The sequence below is a fragment of the Arvicanthis niloticus genome, chromosome 12 (assembly GCF_011762505.2).
Source record: "Arvicanthis niloticus isolate mArvNil1 chromosome 12, mArvNil1.pat.X, whole genome shotgun sequence".
NCBI lineage: Eukaryota > Metazoa > Chordata > Mammalia > Rodentia > Muridae > Arvicanthis > Arvicanthis niloticus.
The window spans coordinates 24,747,190-24,759,882 of record NC_047669.1 but is presented as its reverse complement, the minus strand read 5'-3'; the positions used below and the strand labels follow the sequence as shown (position 1 = coordinate 24,759,882).

General features: G+C 40.1%; 1 protein-coding gene and 1 pseudogene across 2 annotated transcripts in view; one reads left to right on the top strand and one right to left on the bottom strand.

Annotated features, from left to right (window-relative positions):
• Gsk3b (glycogen synthase kinase 3 beta) overlaps positions 1–12,693 on the bottom strand; it is a 142,183-nt gene that overhangs the window by 42,007 nt on the left and 87,483 nt on the right. For both annotated transcript variants that reach the window (XM_034515876.2, XM_034515875.2), the window contains exons 4-7: positions 12,378–12,488; positions 9,031–9,161; positions 5,117–5,223; positions 1,965–2,062 (exon numbers count right to left, since the gene is read on the bottom strand). In XM_034515876.2, the coding sequence (XP_034371767.1) occupies positions 1,965–2,062; positions 5,117–5,223; positions 9,031–9,161; positions 12,378–12,488 (447 nt within the window). The remainder of the gene's footprint in view (positions 1–1,964; positions 2,063–5,116; positions 5,224–9,030; positions 9,162–12,377; positions 12,489–12,693) is intronic.
• LOC117718296 (small ribosomal subunit protein eS25 pseudogene) lies at positions 4,287–4,748 on the top strand (annotated as a pseudogene).

Sequence of the window (12,693 nt, the reverse complement as noted above, 5' to 3'; positions counted from 1 at the left end):
ACAGTTTTAGCTATCAGCCTTTGCTTCATAAATAAATTTACACTTGGAAACAAGTTCTATCCTCTCCTAAAAAAGTAAACTATCCTGTGATTATATAAACACTGAGCATCAAGTGAAAACCATTCATCTGCTATATATTTGCAAAAACAAAACATTAAAAAAAAAAGTCTAGGTGAATCTCAGCCTAAGAATATTCAAGAGAGGGGGATGTCTGAAAATCTTGGGTTAAATAAACCCCCAAATAAACAATAGTTTTGTGTCTGCAACTTTCAAAGTAGGAACCAGAGGGGTTAGGGACACCAAAGAAAACCCACAGAATCAACTAACCTGGACTCACGGGGGCTCATGGAGAGGGAGCTACATGGGTCCAACCTAGGTCCTCTGCACATATATTATGGTTGTATACCTTGGTCTTCTTGTGGGACTCTTAATAGCAGGAGCAGAGACTGTCTCTGACTCTTCTGACTGGTTTTGGGACCCTTTTCCTCCTACTGAGCTGCCTCATCACAGCTTAGTATGAGGGGATCTGCCTAGTCTTATTACGACTTGATATGTGGTGTTTGGTTGATATCCACGGGAGGCCTGCTCTGTTCTGAAGTTCTGAGGAGTTGATGTGAGGGGGGAAACAGAGAGACTGGGAGGGGGAGGGAGGGGAAGCTGCAGTTGGGATGTAATATATGAGAGAATGATAATAAAAAAGTATGGCTTCCTTTGAGATACTCAGGTGGTCTCTGTATCTAATGCCTAGTTCTTGTTTCTTTTAAGAACTGAACACTAGTTCAGTCATCCTAGTGTAATACCAGAGCTAGGAGTTCTTTCATGTTTTTCTTGTATATATCATATACATATGTTTAAAAAGTGCAAACTATCTTATAAATACTGAACAATACCCTGTACACTTGAAAAAGCCCTTCTTCAAGATTGCTTTGTGTCCTTATTACTTGTTTCTAATCAGTAAGAAGAAAGCAGTACTGTTGACAGGGTTAAGGGTTCAGTCTAACATTTAAAATGGCTACCAAGGATCTCAAAGTTCAAGGCCAGCCTGGTCTACAGAGTGAGTTCCAAGATAACCAGGGCTACACAGAGAAACCCTGTCTCGAAAAACAAAACCACACAACAGGAAAGAAAGTACCACAGTGGTCTCAGCTGTGAAATCCAACCACACAGAGTTAAGGAAGATGACCGATCACCAGCCTCTTCAACTACATTTGGACTCAGTAAACTTGAGTCCCTATTTTTCCTTATATTAAAAGGAAAAACAATTTTGAATTTTGACACAGATCTTAAAATAATGTAATCATGGGGCTGGAAAGGTGTCTTAGCAATTAATAGCACAGGCTGCTCTTCCAGAGGATCCAGGTTTGATTCCCAGAACCCATGTGGCAGCTTACAATGATCTGTGATCCTCCCAGTCCAAGAATCCAAACGATCCAACAACCTCTTCTAGCCTCTGAGAGCCTTATGAACACATGTAATACACAAATGGACACACAAGCAAAAAGAATTCCATACAATAAAAATAAACCTCTAAAAAGGGAAACCAGTAGTTTTGTCCCCAACCTGCTCTATAGCAGCTTGCTAAATGACCTACAACCCCTTTCTCCTTTTCATCCTTCTGCATCTTGTCCATGAAGGCCCAAGGCCAGGTAGGTACTTGGCAGTTACCCTTGGTCACTACTCCAGTGCATCCATTTGAGCAGGGTCTCAATGAAGCCGAGCTCGCAGCCATGGCTACTCTTCGCAGGCAGCTCGCTCTGGGGCTCTCTGGGAAGAAAAGCCAGGCCTAGACAACATTCATGAGGGTTTCTGGGGAGCCAGCTCTACTTTTCAGGCTTGCACAGCGAGTGCTTTAACTTCTGAATCATGTCCCCAGCCTCCTTTTCCCACTGTTTAAATGTGTTATTCTGTGTGTGTGTGTGTGTGTGTAACGTTTTTGGTTCAAAAGTGTAAATCAACCGTCTCACCTTTATTATTTCCACCAACTGATCCACACCACTGTCCCCAGGGAATATCGGTTGTCCTAGCAACAACTCAGCCAACACACAGCCTGCAGACCATACATCTGAAGGGAAAAAAAAAAAAAAAGAAAGGCTTATCACACTAAATTTGAAGTGAAATGTATATATTTAACTTAGATCCTATAGTATTGATTATAAGCAAATACAACAATCATTTAGTCAACATCAGTGATGGTTTCATTCCAAATATTGTTAACTTTTTTCAAAAAAAGTCTTTTCATATACTTGAAACCTTTTTATTTAATAAGTATTTTTTATAAGTATTCAACTTTCACAAATATATTCTGTATACCTGAGAAAGAGTAGAAAGAGAGAGAGAGACAGACAGAGAGACAGGAAGACAGAGACAGAGACAAACTCAGTACATGTAGTCCTGGGTTGGCTGGGTTCACAAGAGATCTGCCTGCCTCCGCCTCCTGTATACTGAGATTAAAAGCATGTACACTAATACCCAAAGTCTTCTATAAATCTTACACAGTCTTAAGAAGCAAGATCATGGCAATACATATGGCTTATCCATTAAGAAAGACTACTTGCTGCTCTTGCAGAGAACCTAGTTCAATTCCCAGAACCCATATAATGGCTCACAACCATCTATCTCCAGTTCTAAGAGATCTGACACCCTCTTCTGACCTCTACAGGCTCTAAGTATGCATGTGGTATGCATACATCCACCAGGCCAAACACACACACACACACACACACACACACACACACACACACACACACCAAATTTAAAAACCAAGCATCTTAGATCCAAATCAATGTTCTCTATAATGTGTCAGGCGATTTGGTTGTGATTATTTTAGAAGGACTGTCCATATTTTCACAGATCCTGGCACAACTCAATCTATTGTCATGTGTATAGTGTGTGTGTGTGTGTGTGTGTGTGTATACATATACATGTATATGTGTGTATAGATAGATAGATAGGTAACTAGTATCAAACATTTGACTGGAACACTAATCAATTGCTGTATCCAACAGCATTACTAAGGACAAAGGACTAAGATGTGCTCTTGGAGACAGCTGACTTAATAAACAGTAAAGAATGTCACCTGCAGTACTTGGGCAATATTTTATTTGACTCCTCACGACAATGATGAAGAGTAGGCAGAGTCAGGCTCTCTACTGAGCAGCTCAGATACTCAGTTGTGAGCCCGGAAGTTGACTTCTTACTTAGCCAGTCACACACCAATGTTCCTCCAGCCACAGCAAGATGACAGCGCAGGCACCGCACACACACCCTCCCTCCTCTCCTGTGGCAGGTTTCATCAAGTGTGGGCTGTGGAGCCCTAAGTGTTCTGAACGTTTTCAGGTCCTAGAGTGTAAAGCTATTTCCATACAACTTTACACAAGCAGCACAAACAATAAAATGACCTAGCGTGTAAAAAGCACCAGCTTCTTGGCATTACTGAAAAACTGCTTTGGTATACTGCCCTTTCTGAAAATTAAAAAACAAACAAACAAACAAACAAACAAAAACAAAACATGCCACTGTGTGTATCAGAAAGACAAAAAACTGTACTAAATTTTGTTTTTTGATTTTGTTTTTGCCCTACCCTCATGACTATGGGGTTTTTCCTGGGGGAGGAGTGTAATATGTATGCTTTAGTTTTTATTTAGGACTAAGGGGTTCCCATCAGAAACAAACTATAAGGGGCTGTGGAGGTGGCTTATGGTAAAGGAAGGTGAGGACAGGATGGACTCTCAGACTCAGCTAGTCCAGCCCCTTCAGTCAAGTCCAGGTTCAGTGAGAGACATCTGCCTCAAAGATATAGTGCAGAGGGATGTAGGAAGACACCTGACATTACCCTCAGCTCAACCCCCCCCACACACACACATGATAAATATATGAAATAAACTAATTTTCTCTGTATGGCAAACGGGCTTTTGTCTGCTAACACAGCAGCTGCACTAGACCAGGTTAAGAAGCTAAGATCAATGAAGATGTCAGCCGTCTCTCATTCTTCTACTGTCGGACGTCTCCAGTGAGACGTTTAAACAGCCATGGAGTTTAGCTGAAATGCTAATGAATTCAGTTGCTCAAAAATTAACCAATGCATCATTGTAGGAATTCAGAAATATTATTGCCCATTAATTACAATATTAACATTTAAAAGTAACATTATTAATTAACAAAATTTCTAAGTAGTTTAGGCTCAGAAGTAAATGTTTCAGAACCCACTATGAACTCAGCAGATCCCTTTTTTTTCCCTGACATCTTAGTGAGGCTGCTGTGGTCCACACTACTCTCTGAGTTTCGCCATGCTGCCCAAAGACAACAAGAAGAAGAAAGATGCTGGAAAGTCGGCAAAAAAAAAAAAAAAAAAAAAAAAAAAAAAACCCAGTAAATAAGTCTGGTGGCAAGGCCAAAAAGAAGAAGTGGTCCAAAGGCAAAGTTCGGGACAAGCTGAACAATCTCGTCCTGTTAGACAAAGCTACATAAGACAAACTCTGTAAGGAAGTTCCCAACTATAAGCTTATTACTCCAGCTGTGGTCTCTGAGAGACTGAAGATTCCAGGTTCCTTGGCCAGGGCAGCCCTTCAGGAGCTGCTTAGTAAAGGACTTATCAAGCTGGTTTCAAAGCACAGAGCTCAAGTAATTTACACCAGAAACACAAAGGGTGGAGACGCCCCAGCTGCTGGTGAAGATGCATGAACAGGTTCAGTCAGCTGTACATTTGGGAAAATAAAATTTTATTGAATCAAAAAAAAAAAAAAAAAGAACTCAGCCGATCAGGCCCTTCAGTACAGCCGGGGCTGAACTCCACACACACCATCACATGTCTTTCTGGCATCCATCCCTGCCTCAGCAATGTTTTTACAAGCTTACCAAAAGTTATTTGAAACTTTAGGATCAAACACATGCATTAAGCAACTATAATACAAAATAATACTTTTATAATTCTAATAGAATACTAAAAGAGCATAAAGACAGAAAAGCATGAATTCTAAAATGTAGAAAAGAAAATTAATTCTATTCATCTCTGCAATCGTGGACTAGTGCAGCCCTGCCCTTTCCGTCCGTGTCAGAGAACTGTTAAGAACCAGGGCAGTTAAAGGTCACCACCACTGTACCCAGACCCAGCACTTACCTATACTGGATGTGTAATCGGTGGCTCCAAAGATCAACTCTGGTGCCCTGTAGTACCGAGAACAGATATATGAAACATTGGGCTCTCCTCGGACCAGCTGCTTTGCACTGATGAAAAAATAAAAATAAAAAACAATCTTTAAATCCATGTGTTAAAGAAATGAATACTCTTACCTTCACATACCACATGTTCATCCAAATCTCCTAAGACTGCAAAGATGTAACATACTTGAAACTGTTTCCAACAAAAGAAATATACAGTTTCATCAAATTGATATTTTAAAAAGTGATTTTTAAAGTGAGCATTTGTCAAGTATTAGCTAAGGAACAAAGAGATTAAAAAAAAAACACGAAAGGATATACATGTTCAATTTCTTCTGGTTCCCCATTTCCTAAATTCTACTTCTGAAATATAAAATGGCTGACCAGCATGGTGATGTGCACCTTCAATCCCAGCACTCAGGAGGCAGAGACAGGTGAGTCTCTGTGAGATGGAGGCCACTTTGTAGTGAGAGTTTGAGGTCAGCCAGGGATAAACAGTGAGACTCTGTCTCAAAAATAATAATTAAATACAATATAAAGATGGAGGGCAAGAAATTTTTTTTTTTTTTTTTTTGGTTTTTCGAGACAGGGTTTCTCTGTGTAGCCCTGGCTGTCCTGGAACTCACTCTGTAGACCAGGCTGGCCTTGAACTCAGAAATCCACCTGCATCTGCCTCCCAAGTGCTGGGATTAAAGGCGTGCGCCACCACCGCCCGGCTGGAGGGCAAGAAATTAAAGAGTAGCCTTCTCCAAGAAAAGATGTCAGCAGCTCACAATAGGTGAATATATCAATATTCCTCACCTAAATGCTTTTTAAAAGGGGGTTGGGGGACCTGGCCACTATGTTAAACTCAGATTTCTGATTCAGGACAACCAGCTCAGCCTTACACAGAGAACTCATGTATGCTTCAACATTCTAGTCGATTTACTGTTTAAACACCTACCGCTAAACAAACTGCACAAAGGCATTCAGCTTTACGGAAAGTGACTCAGACCCCACCACCTCCATCTCTGCAACACTAAGTTTACATATTATTACAACCTTCCTACTAATGCAGTTTACAGTATATGTTTTAAACATTAAAGTGAGTCACAGTAGCTCTTGAAATGTCTCCCTAGGTAAACCCCATCTCAAACAAGCAGGCCGCTCTAGGAGCTGTTCCGACAGCAGCAGCAGATACAGAGAAAAAATACATGCAACAAAATCAAACCAACAAAGAGAGAAAAAAAAATAAGTGCCAAAAAAAGGTGGAAAATATGAGGTAACAGTTCAGAAGGAGACACAGACAGGTGAAAATGGCCATTCAGTCTTGGGGTGGGGGAAGGTTCCTTCCCTTCAGTTTACTTTTAGTCAATGGTGACTCTAATCTTGATTTGTTTTCCCTGCATTATCCATTTCAAATTTTAACCTTCTTCTTAGGCCCAGATAAAACAGCTTTTGCTATATTAACAACAGTAAGGTTTTCAGACTGTCAAAAAAAAAAAAAAATCAAGATACTTAGGTTTAGTGTACTATATAATGGACTTTTCTATCTTCAGAAGTGCATCCTGGGGGCTTGGGATAGCTCCTTGAAAAAGCAGCTGTCTAGGATGTAGAGTTTAAACTCCAGCTCTCAAACAAATGAACAGCAGGACATGGTGGCCTACACCTTGAGTCTCAGCACTCTACAGAGAAGCAGAGGCAGCAAGCTGCAACGACAGCCAGGGCTACAGAGAGACCCTGTCTCAAAAAACAAACAAACAAGGCACATTTTTAATGGATAAAGCAGATTCTTAAAATAGAAACTTCACAGTAACTCAAAATTATCTAACTGAAAGCTTGGACAGTCCATATATTTTTTTCCCTCATTATGGAGGAAGCTAGCTTTTTCCTTTGTAGGTGAGAAGTTGACTCTGCCTGTGGTCTCACCTAAGGTTGGTCCTTAGACACCCCATTTATCCTCCATAAAATGGGGTTTTTCACACCCCATTTAAGCTACTGTCAGACTTGTTACACCTAGTTAAAAGTTATTAAGAAGAGAATAAGGCTGTTTTGTTAAGTTTCTACCTAAGTTTCTCCAAAGCCCTACCTCTGGTTGTTAAAGAATTAGCTATTTCACACCCATGATAGCCCCCTTTCAAATGTATCAGAGCACAGCTACTTTACATCCCAAGAGACCCCAGTGCTAACAGTGCTCTGACATGGGGTGAGAAGAGGAACTTGTAACTTGGTGGCTCTTGCAGGACTTGGCAGTTACTCTCCGCAGTAACAAACCTTTTCATACATGAAATAAGCAGTAGCCCATGATTCAACCATCAAATAAAAAAAAGTTTGAGTGTGTATTTTTATCTGAGCCACAGCCTGCAAAGTGGTGCAGATCCTAGGATAGGGTTTGTTAAGTAGGAATGATTTGAAAGAAACTGCAGAATGAGATTAAGCGTGAACTTACTAACAGCAGACTGGCTTGGTTTTTCCAAATACCTGTGAAAAATGTATCTGATGTTAAACCCACAATCTAATCTGTGGTTTGGTATAGAAGTCTATATAAAGAAGAAGGAATACAGATACCAGCAGGTATGAGTCAATATAAAATATGTGGTGCTAAACTGAAAAAGAACAACTTCTAACAAGGATGAAAAAGCACCCAAGTTATAAGGACAGATGTCTCAGAAGAAAGATAGCAGTCACCACTGATGGCTATAGCAGAATGGAAGAAGGGATATGATGGCCTAGCCTATGGAGATATAGGCTTGACTGCATGTTGGGAGGCTTATAGCTACTTACTACACAAGACAAAGCCTGAGGGTTTTACTACTATTAACAATATATGACCAAGAAATCAGTGGTTTAAAAAAACTCAAACTTGTTAGAATCTGCAAAAATGGAGAAATAATAGACAAAAATATTAATATTAAATATTAAGTAGTAGAGAAAAATACTGCTTCTCGGTATTTTACTTCACTCCTATATTGAGGTTAAGTACAAAGTTAAAGAAATATATAAAAATGTATAATAACTTAAAAATGTATTTGTAATGAAGACAGAGCAGATATATGTATTACATAAACAAGGAATACTAAAGAACAATCATGAGAATGTAAGTTTCCCAAGTACATAATAATCCTAAAACATCCCATCCCAGATAATCATGTATGGGATATTATACACCAACTCAGAAATAAGCCACGTTTGTTATGCATGTTTGTACACTAGTCACAAGTGTTTTTAAACCAAAAGCTACCATGCATACAGTACTGAGTTACAGGGTCTCACTACCTGGCTTAGGCCAGCCTCAAAATAATGACCTCCCACACCTTCGTCCCCTGAGTGACTGCAATTATCAGCAAATGCCACCACAGCCTTTGAGCTTAAATGTTAGCACTCCAGCGCTCCTGTGGCAGTCAGGACAACTTACAGGACCAACTTAAGTCCATGGAATCAAACTCAAGTTGTCAGCCTTGACAGCAAGTGCCTTGGCCAGCTGACTTTTCTCTCTTGGTACTTCCTAGATATCATTCCCTCCCAGTTCTGACAGCTCCCTCATTTGTTCCTCAGCAGCATATGTAACATTGTATTTGTATATATCAATTTATTTGGACATTTTCTCACTACTAGATACTTACAAACAACACTGTATTAAAAGTCTGTAAATATGCATAGTCTCTAAACACATATAAAGAAATAATCTTCATAAGTTAACTGTAGGATAAAGGGCACACACATTTATTGTTCCCATAAAAATTATCAAAACCATTCTACACGGAACTACATCAGTTTATGTTCCCTGAGTAAGGACTATGGGGCTTAGACTAGCACTGTTAAATGAATCCATTTAAGCGAGTATGGGGGGAGGGGGGAATGAAGGAAGGGAAGTGAGTAAGAAAGCCAGCTCACCTTCCAAAGTCACAGAGTTTTAATACAGCTGTATCAGGATCCAACAAGAGGTTCTGTGGTTTAATATCTCGATGGCAGATTCCAAAGGAATGGATATAGGCTAGACTTCTGAACAGCTGATACATATACAACTGGAATAAATAATAAGACATTAATTCAGTATCTCTGATTTCAAACATATCTGCATCATTATGCAGTAAACAACATTCTCAGCAGAACATATAAAATGCTGATTATTCATACAGTTTTCCCTAAACAAGTTTCATGGTATTTCTACGTAAATTAGGAAATTAAAGTAGCATTAAATATATACTTATGCTGTCCTTCAGTAATTTAGGAAAGCACCCAGGTGCGGTGGCACACACCAGAGGCAGGAAATTCCAAGTTTAAGGCCTATCTGGGCAACTTAGTGAGACCGTGTCTCACACTAAAATTCAAAGAGGCTCAGGAAGTAGAGCACTTGCCTAGCAGGCACAGTCCTGGGCTCAGTCCCCTTCACCCATGTTACTCAGGCCAGCTGGACGCATTTTTTGTTTTGTGTTGTTTTGATCATGGATAAGAGCTCAGAGACAGAGAGATCAGAACCCATGTGTGATAGACAGCAGCAGCCTTTAGATCAGAAGTCAAGTCTGTTACAGTTTCTAGGATCTCAGGCTGTAAAAACGTAGTCCGTGTCATCTTTTAGAACCATTTGTTTTTCTGAAATGTTAGCCTCAAATCATTAATAGAGACCCAGGAAAGCTCACAAGTAAGAAATCTAATCAATTCCTATTGAGACACCAGTAACTCTGATGGTAAATAGTATTAATAGCCTTTAACATCCTCAGAATAATGTAGACTTCCAATGTAATTTAAAAACAGATGCCTAGATGGATCTCTGAGTTTAAGGCCCACTTAGTCTACAAAGTGTGTTCTAGGAGAGCCAGGGTTACACACAAAAAACAGTCTCAAAAACCACAAACAAACAGATGCCTAGCTACCTTAACACTACTGTAATAGTAAATCTTAACTGCCAACTTGACAGTACTTAGAATAACCATGAAAACAACTTCTGGACATGTCTGTAATGACATCTGTATTATTCGATGGGCTAGCTAGCTGAACTGAGTTAAGAGAAGAAAAGGAGCTCACATACCATGCATCCTCTGAGTGTGGCCAGCTGGCCCATGCTCCCACCATGCCTTCCCTACCATGATGCACAGTATCCCCTAGAAGTATTAAGCCAAATAAACCTTTCCATCCTTGAGTTGCCTTTGTCTGGAATTTCATCAGAGCAAGCAGAAGAATAAGACCTTAAGAGATTGTTTTAAAGCTTTGAAACATGCACCAATATAACGCCTTCAATCTTCTACTTATTCCAAGGCCAACACTGTGGTTCCTTTTTCTTCTTTCTTTCCTTCCTTTCTTATTTACTTATTTATTTTTACTCTCTCCCAGGACAGACTCCTATGAAATACAGCCTGGTCCTGATCCTGTCTTCCTCTAGTCTAAGGTGCTGGCACTATAGACAAGTGCCACCTTCTCCAGCATGATTCACCTACAATTTGTTCTGTGTGCTCACTCTCTGAACTCTATTCCCTAGTTAATACCATGGAAATCAAAAATACTATTGTCTTATTAAAAAAACAGAAGAAGTACTGACAAAGCCACCATCTTCTCGGACTATATTGCTATGGACTGTCATCCTAAAGCTAACATGAAAGCTACTCTCCTTCAGAGCTGTGAGAAAACTGCTGAGGCTGACAGGTCTAATGACAATCTAAGGCACACTACTCCAAGTTAAAGCCTTCTTCAAAATGAACCGTGACAAAAATGTATACATAACTCCTTCAATGTCAGCATTTTGTAATTAAATTAAACTCTCTATTCACTTTTACCTTGTCCTTCAACAATTTTTTTTCAATTAAAAAAAAAAACTTTTAAGAATGGCATCTCCATATCGTTACCTTCCACAGCTGCCTGCTCTACCACCTGATGCTAGAACCTGCTAGAAAACCCATAAAGGACAAAAAAGAGGGACTAAATCCTGTTCTGGAAAAAATATGGACCCATTCAGGAAGTGTACTCCCTCCATTAAAGTTTGGCCATAGAATGATTTACTTGGATCCCCAGGAGAGTCCTGTCAGCTATGTGCCCTCCCAACCCCTGCGGTGAATGACTTTCAGTTGAAAGTGGCCGTACTGTGGCTGCTCTCTGGGGTAAATATGTAGTTCTGCTGCTGCCACTGAGAAACAGAAAAACATAAACTCAACTCCTAGTTGATGGCACAGATATGAAAAATACATTTCTACCTAGATTTGGTAACTCACACTTATAATCTCAGTACTCAGGAAGCTGAAGCAGGAGGATTGCTACAAGTATCCAAAGTTTCAGGGTGGTCTGAACTACAGGGTAAGACCCTATCCATCCCTCCCCTATCTCACACCTAAAAAGAAAAAATATGCTTCTAATCACCTACCACAACTGTAATTAATTAGGATTATACTATATAAACTCCTAGCTACATTGCCATAGTCAAATGAAAAGAGGAAATTAGTATTAGATAATAAAAGTAAATACTAGTATCTGTTTTAAAAAAAAAATCTCTACGGTGGATGCAATAAATGTCTACAAGTGGTAATAAAACACTGAAAATGGATATACTGATAACTGTAACTTTAGTTAATGGTTTCCATTTGGTGCACAGCACAATGAAGACATTGAAAACTGAAACGAAGCCACGGGGTTGGGAGACGGCTCACTGGTAAGAGTTGTTCAAACATGCAACCTCCCCCTGACACTCCAGCAGCCGTGGACAAGGCTGAGAGTAGGTGCACTTGGCTGCCAGCCCAGACACCTAGACAAGCCCAGCTAAAAGAAGAAACCAGCTCAAGGTGAAGGTAACAAGCACAGCGTCTGCCTCTGGCCTTCACCTGTGCTCCACCTCCCCACACCACACACAAGGTGTATGGCTATCCCGATTAAAATCCCCAACTGTGAAAGCTTTCCTATATTTTATCAGAATATTGATCTCAATGTGTTTATCTCATAGGCACGTGTGTGCACACATGAGACTGGCATGTGGAGGATTAGAAGACAACTTCATGCCGTTGGTTGGTTCTCTTCTACCTCTTGTAGGGCCCAGGTTTAGAACTGCAGTTATCAGCCTTGCACAGCAAGCACCTTTATCCACTGCAGAGCAATGAAAGCTTTAAAAGGGACTCCACGCTTCAAAACTTTGTAAGAACTGAACACAATCTAGAGTTTTACAAGGAGTGACCAGTGTCAGTGGGGTTGGTATATCCCTACCCTACCCGTGGTTCACATTAAATGTTCTGTAAACTGGAAGGGGTTTCACTGTCACATACCTTGACATAGATCACAGGGAGTGTCTGCTTGGCTCGACTATAGTGTCTGGCGACTCTGTACACTGTCTCCGGAACATAGTCCAGCACCAGGTTAAGGTAGACTTCATCTTTCTGTAAGGTTTTTAAAAACAAAAGAACAAAAAAAAAGATTAGAGACTGATCTTAAGTATTCAAGTTAGAACAAATTCTCTACATACCACCTCTTACTCAGATTTTGGTTTTGGTTTTTGTTTGTTTGTTTGTTTGTTTGTTTTGGTTTTTCGAGACAGGGTTTCTCTATATTGCCCTAGCTGTCCTGAAACTCAGAAATCCACCT